At 44.1% G+C, this 24242-nt stretch overlaps 1 protein-coding gene across 21 annotated transcripts in view; it reads left to right on the top strand.

Annotated features, from left to right (window-relative positions):
- Window positions 1–24242, top strand: part of rimbp2 (RIMS binding protein 2) — a 119477-nt gene that overhangs the window by 23107 nt on the left and 72128 nt on the right. Inside the window, exon 1 of one of the 21 annotated variants that reach the window (XM_035378615.1) lies at window positions 10662–10728. The exons of the other annotated variants lie outside the window; for them this stretch is intronic. Within the exon in view, the coding sequence (XP_035234506.1) occupies window positions 10699–10728 (30 nt within the window). The 5' untranslated portion in view covers window positions 10662–10698. Of the gene's footprint in view, window positions 1–10661; window positions 10729–24242 lie in introns of those variants that run through there. 21 annotated transcript variants of the gene reach the window in all.

Genomic DNA, 24242 nt, shown 5'->3' with positions numbered 1-24242 from the left:
CCTGTGCATCTGTGAGGGGGATTAGAGTGCTGTGGGGGCGGGGGTGTCCTCTCCTGAGCCTGCTCCTCTTCAGCAGCGACGCCGGTGTCGGCCCCACCCCCTCGGGCCTCTTGCTGGCGGGGGGAGTCGTACGCCCCCGCCCCCTCCGCCGCTCGCTGTTGATTTACAGCCCCCCCCCCCCCCCCCTGTGCTTGGCCCTGAATTGTCAGCATCAGCGTTTGTGTCACCGTGTGACAGAGCGCCGGCCCCCGCTCTCGGTCGGGGGGAGGGGGGGGGGAGTGGGGGCGGAGTTTCCCGTGCCCAGGGTGCGATCGCGATCTGGTTGGTGAGCCTGGCACACATGAGCAGTGTTTGTTTGTGCAGGGGAAGGTGTGCAGGGTTTGTGTACGCTTGGATTGCCTGTCAGTAGACTGCACAGCGGGCGGTCTTGTGCACAATCACTGCTTCTTCTTGGCAAGGATTTATTCCCCCTTTCACTGTGGCTATCTAGACTCGTGTCTCTTGAGTTTCTAGCAGCCTACTCTGCATCCAAACACTTCATAAATAAAGATGTAAAACGTAAATAATTAGGCAAATCCTGTCCAAGGTGTAAATATGATTTGCATGCGGATGCATTGAAATAATACTGATGTTTAAGCTTGCCCCAGACGGTGTACCTGTGTAGGACCTTAGTGGCCTCTGAGACCCACTGATGTGTTTAGGGAGAAGATTTTTAAAGGGTTTCATATTCTACAGTAGTATTCTGCATTAATTGCGACACATTGTCATCTTTTGGTCTTCGGATCACACCCTGTTAACAGCAACACTTTACGCAGCAGCAGCGGCGACACAAAACAACTAAGCTGTACACTTTTACCTTTTAGTTGCTAGGAAACCAGCACTTGTGAACCCTGCGTACTCCCATGTCGATAAGGAAGGTTATTTTTCAGTGTCGCTCAGTCAACCGAGTGAGGTGGTGTGTGTTGGTGACGGTTTTGCTTCGGGTGCCATCCTCACCTGCAGTGGCAGAGCTAAGGATGAACTGAATGCAGGAGGTGTTGTCCAGGCGACACCAGTTACCAACTTTCTCACGGGTGAAAAGCAATGAAGCAGTTGCGGAGAAGTGACCGACCATTAAGTCAGCTTTCTAACGAGTCCCTTCACAACATGCTCAAGATGGAGATTTAAAAAGCTAACCAAAGTTGTTGTGGGTGTTTATGTGGGTGCCATTCTCCATGTGGACAGCTGTCCGTCCTTATGGCACCACATCGAGTCATAAGAATTGTCTAAGCATTCATTTGAACTTCATAGCTTTTTCAGGCTAGTTGCTGACAATGTGCACTTCTGACCTAAGCCTTTTCAGGTGAATTATAGGGAAAGGTAGCATGGCTGCCACATTTATATCTTGGTAAACTGCAGCTACTGCCCCCTGCTGGATTTAGAAATCTGTATTATTCACACATGCAGTGCAGAATAACTGGTTTGTACCAAGAACACAGTGTTGCAGGATGACAACCGAAATATGTATTTAATTCCAGTAATCATTTATTTTTATGCTTTATTAAAGTACTTGTAATATATAGGATTTGGCCTGAATGTGCTCACAGAATATTCTCCTATACACTCCATTACCTTTAATGTGAAGCTAAGCTTTTGGTCTGTTGTTAGTGCTTTTTTGAAATTTTGAAATGACGACATTTAATGAGAATGGTCACAGCCTAATAACGAGTTGAAGGGTGAGAAGAAAGGAGGAGGGAAGTGGGACTAGGGGAGAGCTTTCGTGAAGGAGAGGTAAGACGAGGTGCAGAGGAGAGCGAGAGGGGAGGTGAGACGAGAGGGTGACGCTGGGAGGGAGGGAAAGAGAAGCGGGTGCAAAGTGATATAGCTCAGTTGCACTGTGTCTCTCTCAGGCCCCGCACCTCCTTCCTCTATGAGAGGACAGACACTGTGCTGTCAGCAGTAACCCATGAGGTCACTGTCACTTACTTAATGAGCCGTGCAGCTCAAACATGCAGGGATCCATTTCCCTCATTTCAGACAGTGTTCTGGAATATTCCAGCTAACGCATACGCACACAAACGCTTAAGTTGCCTCCTACAAGGCCTATTCCACTGGCAAGCAGATCATACTCAGAACCATCTTAGTCTGGCTCAGTGATTCAATGTCAACCTAGTTGTTAAGCTGTACTTTCTTGATATTGGGTAACTTAGTAACTTGTGCTTTACCAAAACTGTGCAGTGAATGTTCTGTGGCGTAGTTGACTGTAGGCGCAAGACAAAGTTTGCAAACCCTTTGGAATTACTTAATTAATTAATTATTAAATGTGGTCTGATCTTTAGTTATGTCACAATACGACAAACACAATCCGCTTAAACTAATAACAAATAATTGTACTTCTTGTCACTACTGAATGCAGCATTATTTAAACATTCACAGTCTAGGTTGGAAAAAGTGTGTGAACCTCTAGGCTAATGACTTCTACAAAAGCTAATTGCAGTCAGCTGTTCCAATCAATCAGATGAGATTGGAGGTGTGGGTTGGAGGTGCCCTATAAAAAAGGCACACAAAGTTTGATTGCTGAATAAATATCTCTTAATGTGAACCATGCCCTGATATAAACAGGTTTTGAGGACCTTAGAAGGAGAACTGGAAAAGGCTACAAAAGTATTTCTAAAGGCCCGGGTGTTTATCAATCCACAATAAGGCGGGTTGTCTACAACTAGAGGAAATTCTGTCCTGCTGCTACTCTCACTAGGAGTGGGCGTCCTGCAAAGATCATGAGTAGAGCGCAGCGTGCAATGCTGAAGGAGGTCAAAAAGAACCCTAGGGTAACAAAGGACCTGCAGAAATCTCTTGACGTCTTTGTTCATGTGTCCACAATAAGAAAAACGCTAAACAAGAATGGGATTCATGGGAGGACACCATGGAGGAACCACTGCTCTCCAAAAAAACATTTCTGCACATTTAAAATTTACAAGTTTACAAATAGCCAGTATGCCAGTATGCTAGCAGTATGTCCTTACTGGCCAGTATGCAGGCAGGTTACAAAAATAATTTCAAATAGAGAATTGTGGGAGAAAGGATAGCAGTCATTTATAGCCTGGATATTGTAGTGAACAGGTGGAAGAATCACACATGAGAATTTCCCATTTGGAATCTTTCTATATTCCTATTGCTTTTCTATATTCTTATGCCTACTCCTCTGTGGAACTGTAATATAATAGTTGCCTCTCCTCTGTGGTTAGTGTGTGGGGTTTAAGTATGTGTGACTGACTCAGTGGCAGCTGTTGTCTTGTGCTTGATGCTTTCTCTGGGGGGTGTGTGTGTGTGTGTGTGTGTGTGTACGTGTCTGCACGCGTGCACACATACGTGTGTTGCCTGGTGACCCAGCATGATGGAGTGTGGTGAGAGCGGTCCCTCAGTGACGAATGACCTTCTGTGTCTTTAAGGAGCGTCGCGCTCCGAGCACTGGCTGGCTCCCCCGCGCCCCTCCATGTGAGGGGGCGGGGCTCGCCACGCGGTCCCCCTGGCGACACCTCATTAAGGGAACGCCCCCTTCTTCTCCAGCAGGGAAGGCTTTCTGCTCAGCCCAGTGCTCCTGGAGCACCAGAGCCCTACACCAATAACACAGAAGACAATTAAACACGGCGCTAATAAAGTGGCTGAGAATAATTGCCGATGATTACGGGCAGTAATAACTGCAGAGGATGCTGCTAGTCTGCAAGGCGCTCTCTCATGCACATCTTACGTAATCATGAATCTGCGTTTTGTTTTCCTTTTTATTAAATGAAAGGACTGACAGCAGAGGGAGAAAAGGCTTATGCAGCACTACCAGTGGCATCACCCAAAGGTCTGATTATTAAAGCTCCTTCTTGTGAAAGCCGTTCCTCCTCTGATGTTCCATTAATGTTGCAGTAACGTTACGCGATGGCGGGGCGGGCGTTTTCACATGGGCGGCCGAGCTGACGGGAGAGAGCCTCAGCTGGGGGCAAGCCTCCATGCGCCCTTGTTTACATCCCTCCTAATGAAATTAGGACTGCGCAGCGTCCAAACTGCAGACCCTCTCTGCTCGCATAATTCAATTACCCTCTGTATTAACATGCGGCTTTCCAGCCCTGACTGCGCTCATTTCAGAACCCAAACAGACGTGTCCCGGCCTTTTTTTCCCCCCAGTACATCGATTACAGAATGTACTGTACTGAATTGTACTGTACATGTTATGGTTACAGCTATTCAGACTTGCTGAGTAACGCCATTTAGCATTCTCTAAAGGAAAGCATTTTAACATTGTACTGATGTGGTGTTTGGTTCAATGGGTATGTCCCATGCGACTCGGGTATATTCCCCCTAATACTGTTCTCAAACTTATCAATTGCATCACTGAGTATCATTCTGAGTATCCAAGTGGCCAGAATGATTTATTTTGGTTGCTTGTGATTTGTTTGCCACGATTACTTGTTTGTTGGCATTAATGTCAGCACGACTGAGTTGCATTTTTAGTGTTGATGGCATTTGTTTTCTTTTTTTTTGGGTCTATGTATTGATATGTCGTGCATAACTCCATCTGTTCTGTCATTTTCCCATGATGCATTGTCATGGGCTGAAAAAAGCTCATGTCCTCAGGACTCTATGATATCCCCTGAAGAATGGTTTATTGCTGGAGCCAGTACCCTAGTAAACAACACATCTTTTAGCTAGTCATATCTGTTAAAAATATGAAAATATTGTCTTGAGTCTTAGAGGTGTTGTAGGCAATTGATTGATTAACTACGATTAAAACGAATACGTTTGACTTTATTGGAGAAAAAATATAAGTCATACTGAAAGATACATTAGTTAAACATAATTCCATACATTTGCATTTTAATGAGTTGAATGTAGGGCTAAATGTGCTGTAATTTTATTACTAAAGGAGAATGATTACCTGCGTGTAATGCTCATGGGAGTTGCGGTTGCAGAAGAGCTATGTTGCTGTTAAAATGGCTGGCTGGATACAAATATAAACAACCTGAAAGTTCCGCCAAAAGTTCATTATGGCAAGACCCACACAGCTCAAGTTGTAAAACTGTAGCCTCTGCCAAAGTTTCTGACAGTGAATTTTTCTTGTTACTGTAAACTCAATTATTCATCTCATCAGTCATCTCTGGGTATGGGCTTTAGCCTACCTCAGATAAGAATGTTTTAGCTGGTATTTTATTAATATATATTGTATTTATTTGTGGTACTTTAAATCTAGTTGAAAGGGGTAACCTTCTTTCAGGTGTTATTAATATAATGTCATTAGTATTATGAATAATGTTATTAAGGTTATTAATAGAATGAGCCATGCCACTTTCTGAGGAAATACGGGTCAGTAATCAAACTGTCAGTGAAGGGAGGTAACTCTTTACTCCTGCCCACATTCAGACAATTAGGACAGTCTTCTGTATCTCAAAGCTGTGGTTTATTTAATATATTACAGAGTATACTGTATAAACTGTATGAGCTTGATTCTCTGTCCTCTAGAAGGCAGAAATTTGAAGATGTGTATTTTTATCCCTATATTTCATGAACTTTGGCAACATGCAGTGATTCTCACAGCCTTATTATTTCCTCTTATGTCATGGTTCAGTGCAAACCAAATATAGGAAATGTCTTTCACTACACTGGGGCTTTAAATCATCTTAAAATCATCAATGGAAGCACAGGGTCCCATTATTTATAAGCAGTCAGGCAGTTTCCATTACTGGCTTATTTTTTATTAAATGGGCTTGTATTAATGGCCATCTTATCATGGTTTTATAGAAGGAACTCTGCATATGATAGGCTGTTTCATTTCTATGGAACATTATTCCTGCTGAAGGCGAACAAAACTGCCTTGCAAATGATTAGTCATAATGAACATGTGATGTGCCACAAGAGCTTCCATCGCTTTTACATTGTCAACCATAGCTGTCCTATATGAAGCAAGGCTAGACACATATAGCAGCCATATTTTCAGGTGAATATTAGTGAATCTGTGTTAATATTTGTGAATACTTTTGAAGGTCACATCGGCTAAAATGTATGTTTGGCTTCAAGGCTATTACATTTCAGCTAACATGGATTTGCCTCAATAGAAGCGAGCATAACCCTGTAAATGTTTTTAGAACGGGTGTATTTACATAAACTGTCATACTCATTACTCACTACACTGCATGCCCTGTTATTTGACAGGTCAGCTTATTCTTTATGAAGAGTTTTAGGAAATGGTCTAATACCATGCACTATTTTGAATAAGTGGCCTCTAAGTCCACTGTGAATATTGCAGGGTACATATCGTATGATTGCAAAAGTGCTGAAAATGGTTATGTCACAGTTGCATAAAAGAGGATTGGGGTTAAGGCTCTGGGTTAGACTGCACTTTCAGGGCGGGTCTGTAAGTAGAGTAAATGACACGGCATGTAATTTTGCCTGTTCTGCATTAGGGACTTTCAACCGGAATAAGCGATACACAGCACTTATGCTATTACTTTTTAAATTGGTTATGGAGATTTCCCATTTAATATTAGGATGGATCAAAGCAAGCTTCATATGCTGTATTAGGAGGAGCTTTATCAAGAATTAAAAAAGAATCTGTTTGGACGTTTGCAGATACAGCCACAGTCCATTCCCCAGCCAAATCATTATGCAGTCATTCCATGTGCTTTTTCAGTGTTTAAAGCTAGCAGGTCCATGGTGGGATAATAGTTCTGTAATGGAGACTGGAGCCCTTTCCACCTGGCACAGGTACCTCCCAGCCCTGCCCAAACTAGCAATGCCAAGCAGAGCCTCGCTTAAGCCTGAATAAGTCATTAAGGCACTCAGTGGGAAACACAATAACAGACATGTCCCTGTCTTCTGAAATAGACAGCTGGACAAACTGGGGGGATTTTTATGCGCTTTTTATTATGTTCCTTTGTTTGATTGCCTTTATACATTAAGCCACAGCCACATGCAGCTTCAAACCTTCAAGCAAATACGAGAAACATGCAGGATTATGCAATGAACAAATATGCACAAGTATATTTCCTTCCATTTGTGTGATTTTGCTTCTGAACTGACTAGATGTCATCAGCATACGTATTTAAGACTATTCTCAGAGGCCGTGTTTCTAATTATGGCATGCATAAATGTAGATCACCATTCTTCCTTCAGCATATAGTTCAATTGCATGCGTGGAGGAGCGGCAGAAAGCATGAAATCACCAATGAATTAAATAATTAACTGTGAAACAGTCTAATTTATGCAAAGCTGCTAAGTCACCAAATAATATAGGCTTCTATTCATTTCTTTAAAATGTAGTGTTACAAAAGCTGAAAAACAGATTACAATTTCCTGTATTGCTGTTTTTGAATCACAGAACATGAGAGAAAATGTATTCCAAAGCTTTACTTTGGAGAATAAATGCTATCCGATGTCGGATAACCTAAATAACAAGGTTATTGTGCATTGTTGTATAGTGCAGAAGAGAAATGTGATTTTTGGAGAGCAATAATAAAGGCGATGAAGGCTGCTGCTGTTCCAGAGGCACTCTGCTTCCCTTTGACACTGCTGCCTGTCGTTTTGGCTCCTCCCCCTGCCATTAGCCGTAGCGTACCGCTGCAGCTGTCGATCTGAGCGCGCACCTGTACTCAATCAAGCAGGGTTAATGGAGGGGGAGGAGCCCCGTCTGATGAACAGCCCGGCATCCACAGGGAGCTTCGGCCTCACGGACAGTGTTGGGGCTGCTCCGATAAAGCTTATCTGATGTCCATCAGACAGCTGCGTGGGTCCACTCCAGTCTCTCCCCGAGCCCGTGATACCCTCCAGCCCACATGCCTGGGCATGCGGAGGGGTAGCCTACCGCGCGCCCAGGGAGGGGCTTCTGAATTAGCGGACCCGATAGAACAGTAATGCTATTAGAAAGACAAGCAGATGTCTCTGCCTGTTATGGTGTCCCTTTGAAGGAGAAGGGATTTTGACAAATGAACAAGTAAAAAAAAATAAAAAAGAACCATATGTGCATTTTTGGCAATTGGGAGATAATTTAATTTTATTCTTAGTCTTAAGACTGATAATAAAGCCATTACGTGTACTGGGGAAACTGACATCACTGAGAAGTGTAATATGTTTTCAACAATGGACTTTTTACTTCATTTGTGGATGTTGAGTTGCTTTAAAAGAACTGCATCGCTGAAGGTTTCCAGAATCCATACTCTGTCAGTTTTCGCTTGAAGGGTGGGGATGAGGTCTGTGAAGGTTCACACAAAATGAAGTGACAGTCAGTGAACTGTGAAGGCTATTAATGCTCCAGTGACACACGTGATTTTAATGTGAGATCTGTTTTGTGGGATGGAACGGGCGCGTTCGATCACTTCGGAGCTCCTGAGAGGCTCAGTCCCGGTTTTGAGTAGCGGTCGAGAGTCACGGTCACAGATTCCCCTCTCCACTGCATTGTGCTCTTCGGCCTTCCTCTGCCATATCGAGGTTAATAAAGTTCTCGTCTGCCGGAGGTTCCCTTTCTCGCCTTTTTTAAAAGATGAATGTGGCCTTTAATAATGTAACTCGTTTTAACAAGATTGTAAAACGTTCATCTAATTTTTATAAGCCTGTTAGCCTGGTGACAAATTCTAGCGATTGCAGGCTGGTTTCCCTCTGAGGAGCGTTATAAAAAAACCCACTAGCCCTAGAATGTGAGCCGCAAGCGTGGCCACCCAGCGTCGAACCCGTTTCCGTGCGTGAAATACTGGGCAAGTCCCTGGGCAAGATGGCCTCACTGATGACTGATAGTGTTTGTCAGCCAACACCCTCGCAGTGAAGCCCACTGCTTCTTCATACATCACTCAGAGGACGCGCACAATTCGAAGGGATGGGATTGGGATGTGCCTCGTAAAATAAGGATGTTCCTTTCGCACGCTGTTAAAAGTTCACCTCTCAACGCTGAATGACACTTTTGCAATTTGCTGTCTCCGCTGTAGTCTAATAGTGCGCGGCAATGATGTAACTGATTTGCAGTAGTGTCCCGTACTAATTCGAGAGGTCCTCATCGTACGCGCGGAGCGAGAAGGAGAAAGATGTATTAAACATGCATTGATTTTCTGGCTCACTACTTGAGATTTATGAGCTCAGAGAGTGTATCTATATTGATATTCGGCAAAGAACATTCAGCGGTGTGTCATTACTGTGTGTGTGTGTGTGTGGCTGCGTGCATGTGAGTGAGAGAGAGTGCGAGAGCAAGAGCAAGAGCTGTCATCATGCTCAGTGGTCATTAGAACTATCAAATTTGTACGGTATACGTTCAGAAGGATGTCTGTTCATTCAGGAATATATGTGTAACTGAACTCTTACGTGGTTGCTGCTGTTATCAGAAGAGACTGATGAACATGCTTTGTCAGCTTGGCCTCAGTTCATCTCCCCTGCTGACAGACTGCAGGATTCTGTCAGGTCATCAGACAGAACAAGATATCACAGGGAGATTGCATGTCCAAATCTACAGCATCTTTACAGCATTAAAAGGCATGGCACAGGCTATCCAAGATTACGCCGATTAAACAGAATTTCCTGACTGGAACAGAAGGCCAAGGCTAACTTCTACTATGCAGCAGACAAGCAATACTTTCTTTATCTGTGTTTGTTTCTTGGAGATAAAGTTACGGGAAAGGAAGGATTCTGCTGAATATTTTTCAAAAAATGTGTTTTACTGTCCATCATGCATGTCGGCTGAATGTTCCTCCACGCTTTGACTTGATGTAGCATGTCTACTAGTACCAGGGAGAGGGTTCTTGAAGGCCAAAATGGTTCTGATTTTTAATTCCACCCCAGAGGGTGCTTAGCTAATTGAAGTTCTTTTGTGGGATGGTGGTGAATTTGCCTGTGATCCTGGCTTTAAGTAGACCCTGCTGGAAAGGCAGAATCAAATCCATTCCACCTCTTGAGGATCAGAGTTGACTCACTTGAAAAGCATTGATCTGACTGGCCATCCCGCTAAAGAGTTGAAGTGAGAACACCGGATAGTGTGCTTGCAAATGAAAGGCAGTGGGCAGACCAGACTGCAATTTGTTTTTACCTTGTTTTTCCTCTTTCAAGGGGAGATGAGTCATAGTTAACTGAATTGCTGTTATTGAACAGCAGTCTGACATCTTTTAAAAAAAGTGATTCCAAAGACAGAGAAAGTAGGCCTATGTGTTTGGGAGGAGGGGGGGGGGGCGTGTAGAAATGGGTTTGTTCTAGTGATTGGATGCAAAAGCTTTCAGCCTTTGCCAGATCACTCATTTGGAAAATGCATTCTCATGCTGTAAGTCGCTGTTTCTATTAGCACCAAACTTACTCTGGGATTCTTTAAAAAATTAGCCTCTTCCAATGAATATATTGCATTCCCGTAACATGCAACAGTTCCAAGCAAATGTTTATGTCAATTTAGAAAACTTTATAACAAATGAGAAGTGAGTCGCAGTTCGTGTCAAACTTGAGCTTTATCTGCGTCAGTGGTTCTCTTGCAGTTCTGTCTCTGTTGTCAGGGTGACGGTGCATTATGGATGGCCGTACAGCAGGCATTAAGGTGTAATTCGATCAAAGGGCTTGGATGGCATTCGTGGACTTCTTGTGAACTCCGGGATTAAGTTACTAACTTCTCCGCCCCGTTCAGGGCTTTCATTATCCGTACTGCAGAAGTCTGTTCACCTCTGCTGCTGTGCGGGACCTGCTCCATGGGTTACAGGCCTTCTTGCTGTTCCAGAGAGCATGAGGGAGATAGCCAATCTGTGGGAGCAGGTAGGGAGTGAGCTTGTGGAGCCTGCTGTTGGAAATCGAAACTTAGCACAGGTTTGTGCCAATCGGTCTGAGTTATCAAGCAGCAGACTGCGGCTTTGGTGCAGTAATCAGTCGCAATTATGTCGAGCAGCCTCCGCCGTGGCTTTTATATGTGCGTGTCCATTCAGAATGCTTTCCTAGCAGAGTGTGGTGGGAATTCATGGGAGCCATTTCCTTTCATAGTGTTGTCTGAGAGAAATCCATTTTGTTCAGAACTGTTTGCATTCGTGCATGTGGGTACATTTGTAATCATTGTAGACACAGTTGGAAAAATACAAATCGTGCTTTGCCTTTCGGAAAAATTAGGCCAACCCAATTGTCTAATTTGACTGTTCTGTGTTAATAGTTCTCTTGTATCAATACGAAAGGTGTCTTTCTATTTGTGTGTTGACACTTATGAGTATCAGAACATATCCTTCTTTGGCACTAGTGTTGCTAGAATTAAAATTGCCAAAAAAATATAGTATTGGCTTTTAACCATGTTCAGACAATTGCTGATAAAATGCAGCAAAGCTTTGATCAGTCTGAATGTGTGTGTGTGTGTGTGTGTGTGTGTACATGTACATGCACTTCTTTGTTGGAAATTTCCCTTTATGTATGTCTTTGTGCCAAACAATGTGCCCTTTCTGTTTAGCTTGGCATTCTGCATTCAGACTTCTGAACTGATCTTGGCTACTTGGCACCTATTAACCTTCTAAGGATTTAGCCGGACTTCTCTGAACACAAATGTGTAACCCCATTCTCCCTCTGTCTTGTAATGCTAACATTATAGCCTCTGTGATGTGATCCAGGTCGCACTCTCTCCTGAGCCATCCACATTACAGTAACCTGACCGCTGATGTCAGTGGAAACTCTGATCAAGTTTATACGTAAGAGAGAGGGGTGGGCAGATTCCACCATGATTCTCTAGGAGCATCTCACAGGAGTCAGTTTGGGTGTTTGCATACATGTTCAACTCTTGAATATTTTTGGAAGTGTAACAGTTTTTTATTGGACATCGAGTGTTCAGGGGTTGTGTTTGTTTTTTCCATGTTTTGCCTTGCCAGTTGGAGCATTCGCTTTTGAGTTCAGCAGGAGTAAAGGAGAGCTGGAGGGTTTTCTCATCTGCACATATCCCTCCCTCTGCGATTCTGATGACTCACACTCAGTCACGTCCCGGAGACATTATATCTGCCAATGTATGCTACTGAGAAGAGAGAGAGGGAGAAAGGGGGAGAGAGAAAGAGAGGGAAAGAGAGAGAGATAAAATGCATGGTGTGACACATGGATCTCTTATGTGCCGTATCATCTCTGTCTCTGGCAGTAAGGATCATTACATTACTTTAATTTAGAAGATGTTCTTATCCAACCAGCATACAATATAGGAGAAGCATAGGCACATTCACTTGATTAACATGAGCAGTAGGCCTAGACCAGCTAGTAAAGATGTAACATCAGTAAAGCACTAGTGCAAGTTAACTATGCTTGAATATTGACCTGAGGTGTGGAGGAGCTGTCACATTAACTGCCCTATAGGTTATTACCAAAGTTCTAACCTTGATGGGAGGTGAATGAAGTGAGATGTGGAGGAGGGTGATACAAGTATGCTTGGGAAGCTTGTAGACAGGTACTTAGAGAGAGAAGGAGAGCAAACTCAAGGATATCTTCCAAATAAAAAACAAAAGATTCCCACAGCAATTCCAAGTTTCCATCCCACATTCCTTAGATTAAATCCAGTCAGCGTTCCCTATAGCTTTGGCCAGGATGGGCTTGCTGCAGTGTGCTTGTAGGCTACTTCCTCAGCTGAAGACATGTAGGCTGGGTGGGATTTAGACTCTGCTGCATGTGAAGCTTGTGTTCTCTCTTCTTTCTCCCTGTCTGGCTCTGGGGCGTGCTCAGTGAGATGATGTGGTGTGACATTTACAGTGACTGCAGCAGCCAGCTCTCGGGCGTCGTACTGGTATAGAATCCATCCTCCAGGCCATTCATTTTCTAGAAATGCGAAGAGCAAATGTGGCGTTCGGTGGTTGGTGGACTGTAAAACCACAAGGCGCTTTTGAGTGGTTGCATGGACTCTTACCCACACATAGATTCAGTAACGTTTTGGTCAACTTCCCTGCTTCTTATTTTTATTTTCCAGCTATCTAGGGTGTCAAGCTAAAGGCTTCCCATTGAAATTGTAAGGTTTGGTCCACCATGTTGTGGTGTTGACCTTTGAAACGTGCCCTTTGCTTTGGTTGTTTCTTGTGCCTGTGGATATGGCATCAGCACCCCCAGGACTTCCCTGTTTTTTTTATTATTCAGAAATGGATATTTTTCTCAGCTCCAGGGATCATTTGACTGGTGCGCTGTTCTTTACAAGGATCTGCCTATTATTAGAGCATTGTGTCAAAGCAAGCCCATCTTGCTCTCCGCGTGCGCTCGCTAAAAATATCCCCACTTACCCGGAAGCAAGAACTGTTGTTTTTCCCACTAAATGCAGCCCAAGCGCGTCTAACTGCACTGCGAACGGCAAGCGGCCCGATTACGCAACCCCACGCGCGTGTGTGTCCTTGGGGCGGGAAATGGCCCACCATCTCCCCTCTCCTGGGTAGTGTGCTTACTGAAGGGAGGAACACTTTGTATCCCGACCGCAGCTTCGTAGAGTCCTGGTTTGATTCGCCCTCTGTTGAAGGCCAGCTCTGTTGCATGTACGCGCCAATCGTTTACTTGTTTTAATTTATTGATCATAATTGTGCCAGATGCGTGAGCAGTTGCTTCTGTGTTTAACTGCGTCTCTTGATTCCAGGAATGCACCTGTTCGTACCCGTCAGGTATCATATTTAGCGGCACATTATATTTCGTTATTTTGTACACAATTGTCTCTGATTTTATTAATTGCCAAGCTCTCAGTCTTGTCTAAGAACTGGAATGAGCGAAGACAGCACGTGTTACCATTAGATTTAAAATATGCCATTCTCCCTGACGCCGTTGGTGAATTATTCACCTATTCATACACTTTTTATCTTTATAAAGACAGTTATCCTTTAAATGGCAAGATGAATGCTAATATATAAGGACATTAACAGTCATACTTTTGATGTTCAGAAACAAATGCCTTTGATCCGTACTGCATTCATTATTGTAATAAACTTTGTAAAAACAGAAGACTGTTATTTGTGAACATGACATTTGCTAATGCATATGTTACTGTAGCACTTTTCAATTTAGACAGTAGGTGGCATTTTATCAGAACAAATATGCATAATGCTAACCTCCACCTCCACATTTAATATCTGATGTCACAATGTACTATTTCTGTTGCATACAAGCTTCTTTAATGTGTCTAAAAATCCTCCAGTCAGCCAGTGTATTTTTCAGTGTCCCGTCTACCTCCATTGGCAATTTTAACTTTCCTGTTTTTTTGTCATGCTAATTTTCTGCTTGCCCGACATGAAAACTGCTAAACTGCTTACATATTTAGAATGGAAAATAATTTTTCAGTAAAAATGGGCAAACCTCCGTGAGGTCCTAAGATGATAAGACAATCAGGGGTGGTTGATGAATGACAGGTTGTGACGTGCATCAAGGAAGTGATTAATCAGCACTTTTCCCTAAGGGATGGGGATGATTGGTGGATTTTTCCTGCCAAGCCACGAGAACACAAAGCAGTTTTTTTTAATCTGGCGATCCAAAGTTTGCACCTTCAGAAATAATATCCTGTTCTGGTCATTTGACTCAAGGTAACAATTTTGAAGACTGACTGGAAGGACTGGTATGTTATTTGCTGCATGTGCTGCCGGCTAAGCTGATCGGTGCCAACCTCACAGGAAGAGCCTGTGCAATTGTATAGAATAAGAGGCTCAGATATGCTTTCCTGTAATAGATGAGGTGCTTTCCTTCTTTACAAAGCCTCTCAAGGTTTCCCCAGCAACGCCCTTATAAAAACAGAACTGGAAGAATGACAATGAATACTATTTTTATACTATATTTATACTAAATACTAACATGTTTGTATACTGTACCTCCTATTGGACATATTGTTTGTTTATTGTAAGCATGGATGCTACAGTAATACATTTTCATATAAAGATTTTTAATGACTAATTTAAAACTTATCTAAATTTCCATGTCATATTCTACTAATGAGAGTTAATGGAAGCGGCGCTATTTAATGTAAATTGGTTCTCCTGTTTTTGAAGATCTGGAATGGAAGCAGTGGTGACGCCCAGGAAGGTGTCATGGCGGTCTTCAAACAACCTGGGAGGCAGGCACTATGGACATACCCCTTAAGTATTTCACCAATGAAATGTGTATTTGTGGCATTTATTTCAAGATTATGCAGCGGTTGTGTTGAAGATCATGGTGCGTTGTGCAAAGATGAAGCCCAAACACAGCATCGGGGGCAAATTGAATTACAGGATAGTGAAAACCCACTTTGAATTTATTAAATGATTTAGCAGTTATTTATTCCCAATGGCATGATAATAGATGGCTCTGTGCTTGATGAAGGCTTTTACCGAGCATGCTCAGTTGGTGTTGCAGAGGACAGGAATTAAAGCCATGGAATCATTGATGCCCAGAGAGACCACCGACGTCTCCTGTGGCTGCTGTCCTCTGTGAAATCAGAATGGCAGTGATCTGATGGCTCATAAGCAACTTTGTACAGTGTTTAACGCATTGGAACCCTGCAGGCTCCATGCAAGCACTGTGTATGTGGAGCTGCCTACGCCCGAAAGGAGGCCACTGCATCTAGGGACAATGAGGAGGAAGGGCAACTGTTCATGAATGTGGGGACAGACAGGAAGCTGGACTCAAGTGGTCCAACCAACGACCTGCCATCTAAGTGGGCGTCCTTCTCCTGGCCTGACCTTTGACCTTGTGCAGGCATATCTGAGACTTTGGAATTTGTTTGGTCTCCAGAAGAAGGGCCGGACCATCAACTGACATCCTACAACCCAGCACTAGCATAAAGCTCTGTCCAGTTTTTATTCTCATTGCCTGTGCCAGCCAGAGCTACCATGCTGAATCTCAAATAGGTTTGAAGAGTATTCTTTCAGACTCAATAGACCTGAGGACACAAATGCATGGATTTTTGTATTAGCAGTACGTTAGCGATCTTCTTTGCATATGTGTGTGCGTGTGCATATATCCGCGCATGCTGGGTGCAGAGCTTGCAGCAAGAAGCCGAGGCACGCGGTCCGGCCTCCACGCAACGTCGGCTGGTAGCGCTACACTGACGAAATGAGAACAATTGATTTTTCAATTACAGACTGTCCGGAGCGGGTGGAGATGAATGTGGTCGGGTTCGGGGAGGCAGCTGGTGGAGGGGACGTGCTATCTGGAAAGTTTCCTCTCAGGGTGCTGGGCAGAGAACGAGGCGGGCTGTTCCCGCTCTCCAGCACGCCTGTTTGAGCCCTCGCTAAACCTGGCTTCTGTTAGAATCAAATTGCTGGGCCGTCTGCAGACGTTACTTATTGCTGGTATCGTTTTAATGCGTGGCTGTCTGCTAATTCCATGATCTTCAATTTCAAACTCGGGCAGTATTGGGTTGAACAAATATACTGCGTGTATCAATTCTTAATGCACTGTGTCTGCTTTGTATCAATATAGCAGAATGTGACGTAACCTGATTTGAAGTAATCTTAGGAGCCGTTACATATCATTTTCACATTTGTTTGTGTTCACTGTCTTCTCAGTGTAAATGCACTACAAGCTGCTGCAGTAACTGACAAAAGCTGATGTACAATTTGTATATATTTTTTTGTATTCTGTAATTAAATGTGTTTGAAGGCAGAGGAACACTATCCGTCTTCAGTTAGGCGTAGGTTTGTTCCTTTTCAAAATATTGAAATTTAGCTTAAAAAAGCTATGTGAATGCACTCCTCTCCAAAGAACCTGCCGTGCCTTAAATATTTACCTCCAAACTAACACCAGAAAATAAGGGCAGAGAAGGAAGAGTGAGGCGCTTCATCTAAGAAGACCAATTGGGTCATCTGCAGGCCAGTATGTTTGGCCCCTGCAGAGAAGATTAAATAACTAATCCAGTACAATAACCTGCTGGAGGACGACAATGAAGAGCAAATACAGTGGTTTTTCCCCCTGGAGTGATGATGCAGTGGGACTCGGCCTGCCCTTCTCAGGAAATGAGGTAGACAGCTGTTTCTCAGTAGAACTGCTTCCTGGGTCAGGCAGGGGTTCTTTCTCACTGGTTTCTCACCGCTTAATAGGAATTCAGGCAAGTCACCGCAGCAGGTTCCAGTCAAGCAATTTAACAGCTCTAGGGATGCTAATTTAAATCTTCCCAGCATTCATAAGTGCTGATATATTTCCATTTTAATAACAGACGTGAAACAAATTACATTTTGTAAAAACATAGTACCTCTCAAATCACCCTTCATTTCCTCCCCCCAAATTTCCCAAGTTATTAACATTTCTAAAGCACTTGTGGAAAATACTGCACATTTGTTTCAGTAAGAATGTGAGAAGAATAAAAATCTGAATATATTTTTTTGACAGCGATTGGAACTAATTTGTTACATAGAAAATGATAGTGATTTTGTGAAAAATAGCAAATATTCCTACCTCAGCCACATTAAAGGGTAGTATAATAGAAATCTGGAGAACTCTAAAGATAGCCGTACATTACGCCTGTAATCCTGATGAGATGCACTGCCCGCTCATTAGGATCAGTTGCCATTCTTGTGTAATTCAGGCCTGACAAACTACAGCTATCCACCAGTCTGAATAGGTCTTCTCACTGAATCCATAGCACACAAGATAAAACTCACAGTACCCCACAGTATCCCTTCCATACTTCTCTTTTCTGTTTGGGTCAGCAATTTCTGACAAGTTTTTTGATTCTGTGTTTTTAGTCTTGAATGAGAGGTTCAGTGACTGTTGCACACAGAATAGATTCAAGGAACCATATCATTGAGATGCTGTACTTCATAGAATAGTAACAATTTTACCTTGACCATACGAACCGCTTCTAATCTTGCGGATGACTGGAGACAGTCGTTATGGCAGTATGGTATGAGGGTCACTATTCTGCAGGATTGGCAGTTTTTTGTGTGATTTTTGGAAGGGAAGCTGTCCCTTGCTGTAGACAGCTGGTGCGTCCCATTGACTGAAGCCATGCTGCATCAGCACTAGCGGTATCATGTAATCCTCTCATAGCCTTTTCACAGAACAAAGAGCAACGCTGCGCTGCTCTCAGATGGGCCTGCTGCTGAGTCCGGGGGTGGTCTCTGAGCACATTGTAATTTTATTACGACTAACATCATTGTCGAAATCAGCATTAAATGTGGGTTGGAAGCACAACTAAACATGTGTCCTTTGTGGGGTGGGGTGAGGGGGTGGGGGCGGGAGGGGGAGGGGGGTGATGTAGATCTCTCTCTTACACTCTCTGTCTGAAAAGACAAGGGCTCACAGGAAATGCAATTAGTCCTGCCGTCAGCTTGCATTCAGTCAAGAAGAGTCGGGGGAGGGGTGATGGGAGTGGAGGGTCTGTCGGTCACTCACCTGTTCTGACTCAGCGCTGGTCTCCTCCCCCGTCATCTGAAATCACAAAGCAACTGTGCCTCTAACACAGCAATAATCCTCAGGTCAGAACTGTACAATACACCACCAGATATCTGTTCACCAAAAGGCTCACATTGGCTCAGAAAACCAATGATTTCTCAGCTTGTATAAATGAATGTTAACTTCGTAAAATGAAATTCTCTTTGTACAGCACAAATTGCATGGTAGCAAACATACAGTAGCTGATTGAGTTGGATACTACTGAACACACACTCATGTAATGTTATAATGTTATTAATCTGTCATTGGGAAAGGAATTGAGAGACTGAGAATGTGGACTGACCTTTGATTTATGCGCCACCGCGGTGAAGTTATGAGCTGATTTAGCTCCCATTTAAAATGTTTATGTCGCCCCTGGAATAAGAAGTGGTAGTTCTGGCTTCTGTCTTCTGATGGCCTGTCCAGTGGTCTTAGAGCATGAATTACTCACAGACTTCCATTGCCTTATTATACCTGCACCGCTCAGCATGTGTTTCCTTATTAAATGGTGAGAAGCAGTCTGATCACATGGCTTCCAGAGGGACATCGTTTTTGCTGAGTTCACATTTAAATACTGTATATCCCACCTACTGTAATTGCAAAATGCAGGCCTAATGTTGATTCTTTTACCACCCCCAAACCACAGCTTTCCAGCAATGTCCATATTATCCAGAGTTTAGATTTCCCCCCCCCCCCCACAGTAGCACAGTTTACAAGACATGTTTTCAACCTGACAAAATCTGGGGGACACATTTACTTTCAGTAAAAAGCTTTCAGTGGTCTAGAGAACATTATTTTATTAGCTGGGTTGTAGCATTTCTGGTAGGGCTATATCCAGACACCCAGTGCTGGCTTTTGCCGACAGCACAACACCTACCAGCCATCTATTATGTGGATCTGGCGCTCTGTGTTACTTTCAGTTATTATAGATAGTATCATAAAGCCTTAATTTAATTTCCTCGTCCTCGTGTTCTACGTTGTCTGCTTATAGCTCTGCTTTTCGTTGATGTCCATCTGGCGAGTCGGCTTCTTCCTTAATAGAATCTGTTTCTTTCTTACGGAATATGATCATTTTCCTTGAGGGGGAGAAGCTGCTGCTTCTCCCCCTGTTGGAGCCAGAAGACGGAAACGATAGCTCAGGTCACTGTTTGAGGCTGAAGCTGAAGCTGAAGCGAAACGGCCGGCGCGCGCGTTTCGAGAAGGTCAGCGCGCGACAGACGCCGTGCTCGGTTTCCTCCGCGCGTTTATCTCCCCTCCGGCGTGCGTCTCTTTAAGCCCCTCCCCCCGCCCCACCCCACCCCCCAGCACCGCTGCCCCCCTCTCTGACCGTTGGATAAGGACCAGCGAGCGCATTGACAACTGTGTCTTCGGCTGGAGCCCGTAGGGCTATGCCGTTTATATGCTAATGCGTGGACGTGACACCGCCACGTCGCAGGCTTTCCCCGAGCTGGCGGAGTGCGGCGCATACAAAGCGTCCCGTAATCTGCATTTAAAACGCCGCGCAGCCATCCGCACCCGAGAGTAGGTGGAATGAGAATCGTCATTTCACGGTATGGTTTGATTTTTTTTGTGTGTTCTATACACAGTGTATGGGGTGTCCACCCAGAACTATAGAAAATCGGTGGGGCCTGGGGAGTTCATCTGAGGTTCCTGTTTTCCTTTTCCCCCCCAAAGGAATCCTGCATACATAATTATAAATCCCGGGTGAAAATAGCCTGACTCGCAGTACTCGGTATCCTGGTACCCCGGCAGTTCCTGGTCTCCGTATAGTGGGAAAATAAAGCAATTTGTTTTCAATTGAGCCCCTGCAGGGAGGGTTTCTCTGTGTTTCTGCACAGTGTGTGGCTGATAAACAGGCATTTGTGTGTGTGTGCATGTGTGTGTGTGGGCGCATGTGTGGGCGCGTGTGTGCTGCTCTAGTTCTCAGTAATCGCATTGTGTTGTACAGTGTTCGTTACGCTGCATTAACTTAATTGCTCCCATTACTTTCTTCTACCTTTTAATTTAGGAAAAGACCAAAGAGGGATACAATTTAAAGGGCACCCTGAGTTCTGGATGGGAAATTGGAGCATAATTGTTTCTTCCACCATGAAATGAGCAGTAAATGCAATGTAAATGTTCTACTGTGACTCACTGTTCTACTCAACAGTGAGTCACACTGTTACATTTCTTCCATCAGTTTGGGCTTCTATCAATTTCTTCTGTCAATTTCAGTGGGTGCCGAATGTTACTAGACCGAACTTCAGACGTCTGACGTGTTATTACAGGAGTCTTTAATATTGTGACCTTGACAAAGATAGCTACATTGATCAGTAGATTAATTTAACTGTTCCCCAAACATGTAATCTTTCCATATTGCATCACTTGAATAGTCATTATTTAATCAGTGAGTCGAATGTACTGTTTCTCAGTGGTGTTTATACTTGGAATCACCTCAGAGCCAGAGTGGAACACAAAGATTTGAAAGCCCTTCGAGTGTGACCCTCTCGCACTTTCTGTTGTTGTTTGTGGCTGGCATTATCGCCCGTTCTCTCTCATAGTGTTATTTGGTTGAATATTGGAGCAGTAGAAAATGTTTCCCTCTGGTCCGTTGGCTGCAATGTGATTGGGCAGCCCGGATGTTGGTGGCGGCGGTTGCCCCCCTGCCCGTTCGATCCCGCGCCACGTCTGGACTCCTGCGCCCGAGCCAGCTCCCAGCGGGCTGAAATCGTGCCTCTTTATCCCCGCGATCTCCCCCCTCGAGCGGCACCTGTCCTCCATTAGGGAATCTGTGTTCCCTCCCCTGACCTCCCCGGCTACGGCCCAGCATGCCGCGGGGGCGTCCCGCGGTACGGCACCCCCGCCAGGCGGGAAACGACACCACCCCGACTGTTCCTCTTCCCCCTGTCCCCCCACACCTTGTGTGCCCTCCCACAAGTTCGCAGGACCCCCCTGCATTCCCTGGTACTGCCGCTCAATCAACCGGGTCCAGATCTCGGCAAGATCCTGCTATCACGTAGCCAACCATCCAAAATGACATCATTTTCACGCACTCATCAAGAAGGATCTGGGCCAAATTGCAGAGCAGCTGGAATTTTATTATTTTTTGCCTCTGTAAGAAACAGCCTGGAGGTTGTCTCCAGTCTGGGACATCGCTGCATGCCACAGTGAGCTGTGAGCAGAGCCAGCTCTGGGCCGACCTTGGGCCATCCTCCAGCAGTCAGCTGCTGCCTTGAATGAATAGGGTGACAGAATATGATATCATCTGCAGTTCATCATCTGTTTATCGTTTTAATGAAAATAAATTAAACCCAAAATGTTCAACATGTTTTAAATTTTGCGGTAACCATATGAAGATGACGATAAGCCATGAGAATCGCAGAGCGTTTGCAGAATTTGCACAAATTTTTTAAATAGGCATCTTTTCAATTTTGGGTCAGTAAACCTGTAGAGGCTGGAAGAATTTCTGTCAGAAGTACCTGTCTGCCAGGATTATGATCACTTATGAAGTCGCTGCGCTCTCATTCTTGACACCCCCACTCCCCCCCCCCCCCCCCCCCCCCCCACCGTGCACTGCCAGCTGCACTGCCAAACGATCAAAGAGAAATGCTTACTGCTGCAACCAGCGAAGGGGTGTTCACCTTTTAAGCACTGACTTACACTCTGTTTGTAGTTTGAATTCTAGACGTTAAAAGTGACATGTTGAAATAGCGGAGAACTGTCTATTTTCTAGTTAGAAAACGCATTATAATCAGTTACGCCGAAAGGAATAACCTTTTTGAGCGAGAGCAGGTAGGCACGTTGCATTAAAACGCAGGGCTGCAGCGGTGATCTTCAAAAGTCGGCGCTCCTGTGACGTGAATTTCAATTCGTATCAGAATAGCTGTGGAACACAATGAGAGCACAGCAAGGAATATGGATGGGATGTTAGGAAACAGCTATACCATGCAGCGTAAAGTTAATTTTCCTTAACTCTCCAAAACCCTTTTCAGAGGACTGTTTGTTTGCTCCTCACCTGGGAAGTGTAGTCCCAGGTAAACTCAGCAGTCGAGGAAGCTTCCTGACGTTTCCCCAGGCCGTTTTCACCATCATTTTGCCCACCATTTTTGTCCACTTCTTGAGAATCCATTGGAGATTTTCTTCAATTTTCCAGAAAAATTTGGGACAAATCACTGCAAAACTTGCAAATGCTTTGGACCCATTTATGAAGTTGCTTAACAGTGCTGTGCAAATACTTCACTCGTAACATTTTTTAGTTAAGATTACAATAATGATCTTTTTTTTAACATTTTTGTTCTAGGAGTTGAATTTTTTATTTATTTAAGTTTGTCAATGTCTAGTACTTGTTTTAGTGGACATTAACTCTGGATTATAAATGGAAGTTATGTCACAGGACAAAAGGAGCATATTTAAACCCTTTTCTCTTCCCTTTGGTCTTGTGCCTGAGCTGTTACGCTACTACATTCACTGTGCGCTATGTTTACTTGTAAATAAGAACAAATGTAAGTGATCTAATTGAAACATTTTATAGCTTCTAGCTCTAATGCCCACTTTGTATAATTTATTGTAAGCCCATTGATAACAACATCATTAATTGACTAAGTCATGGCTCATGATAAATTATCGCACTGTTGTATTCCTGAGACGGACTCCGACGTTCTCCACTTTTGCAAGTCACTCTGGATAAGAGCATCTGCTAAGTGCCTGTAACGTAATGTAAAACTGCTTATTGTGACCTCACTGGTACTGGCATTTCGGCGGCATTAATAATGGAAAATGCCAACCTATCAATGATGCGTATGTGCGTTTGCATAATACGTACGTGCTGTGTGCGAGTACACAGATTTAGTGGGAGTTCCTTGGAAAAAAAAGGTTGTCACTGCAAAGGAGAAACCAAGGGATTTATGCTCACAGAGCCGATATTATATATTGCACATACACTCACCGAACTGGGAGTGTTGGTAGTCATGTCTGGCTCTATTTAACTCAGGTGAATGCACTTGTGCTCTCTAAGTTGATGTAATGTAATGAGTTCTAAGCCGACCTATCGGGTTAAATGAACGGTGAATAAACAGGAAGCAAGCGAGCGCCAGTACTCCTGGGCGTGTATCGCGTCCCGAGCGTGGCGGATGTGGCGGGTGGGGGTGGAACCCTGCATGTCACATGCGGAGTAATGGAAATGAGCGGAGGAGGGAAATGCATTTTTGCTTTGATGGGGGGGCCGGCTGGCTTAATGCATTCTATTGCAGTGTGGTATTTGGCTACTTTAGTGGGAAGCTGCTGAGGGATGGATCAAAAGGAGTGCAGAGAATGCATAGCGGGACGGCTCACCGCCGCAGACGAGTGGAAATGCCCCCGTTAATGGAGGCTGGGATGCCTTTACTGTTTCCCGTTTTTTGGTTTGCCGTTGATTTGACCCATTTTCATGCCAGATTTCAGTTTGGTTTTTGGTATGAGACATACTCCTGCAGTGCGGATAATTATCATAATCATATATACGCCTTTTTTCTATTGGGACAATATGTAATATCTGCACAGACATATATTGTGTATTGTTGATTTCGAATCTAACAGTGTCTTTTGCTACAGTCTATGCGCCATGTCTGTTTTATTTGACTGCTGGTGCCTTGTTTTGCTCACATTTCATTTTTGTTTTTGCATGCAGTTCATACATATTTATGCAGTGCAGATTCACTGATCTTCATAGTTTGTGAATTGACTAGTATAGGCACCTCAGTGAATTGTATGAGCCACCAATGCTGGACAAACACTCTTTCCCTCCTGTTATTCTCTTCTTCCTCTTGTGTGTACAGGAAATTGAACAGATTAGCACTTCTGAACCTGGAGTGTGACATTAATGGGGGGGTCTTAAAAGCTTTGTGAGGATGCCAGCCACGTGCCAAATCCAGCCATGCGGAAGCGCGCAAGGGCGGACATGTTGTCCCCTTTCAAGCCCGCCATTTTGGTCAACGTCT

The sequence above is a fragment of the Anguilla anguilla genome, chromosome 10, assembly GCF_013347855.1.
Source record: "Anguilla anguilla isolate fAngAng1 chromosome 10, fAngAng1.pri, whole genome shotgun sequence".
Lineage (NCBI taxonomy): Eukaryota > Metazoa > Chordata > Actinopteri > Anguilliformes > Anguillidae > Anguilla > Anguilla anguilla.
The sequence above is the reverse complement of the archived record's forward strand: the minus strand, read 5'-3'. Positions and strand labels throughout refer to the sequence as shown.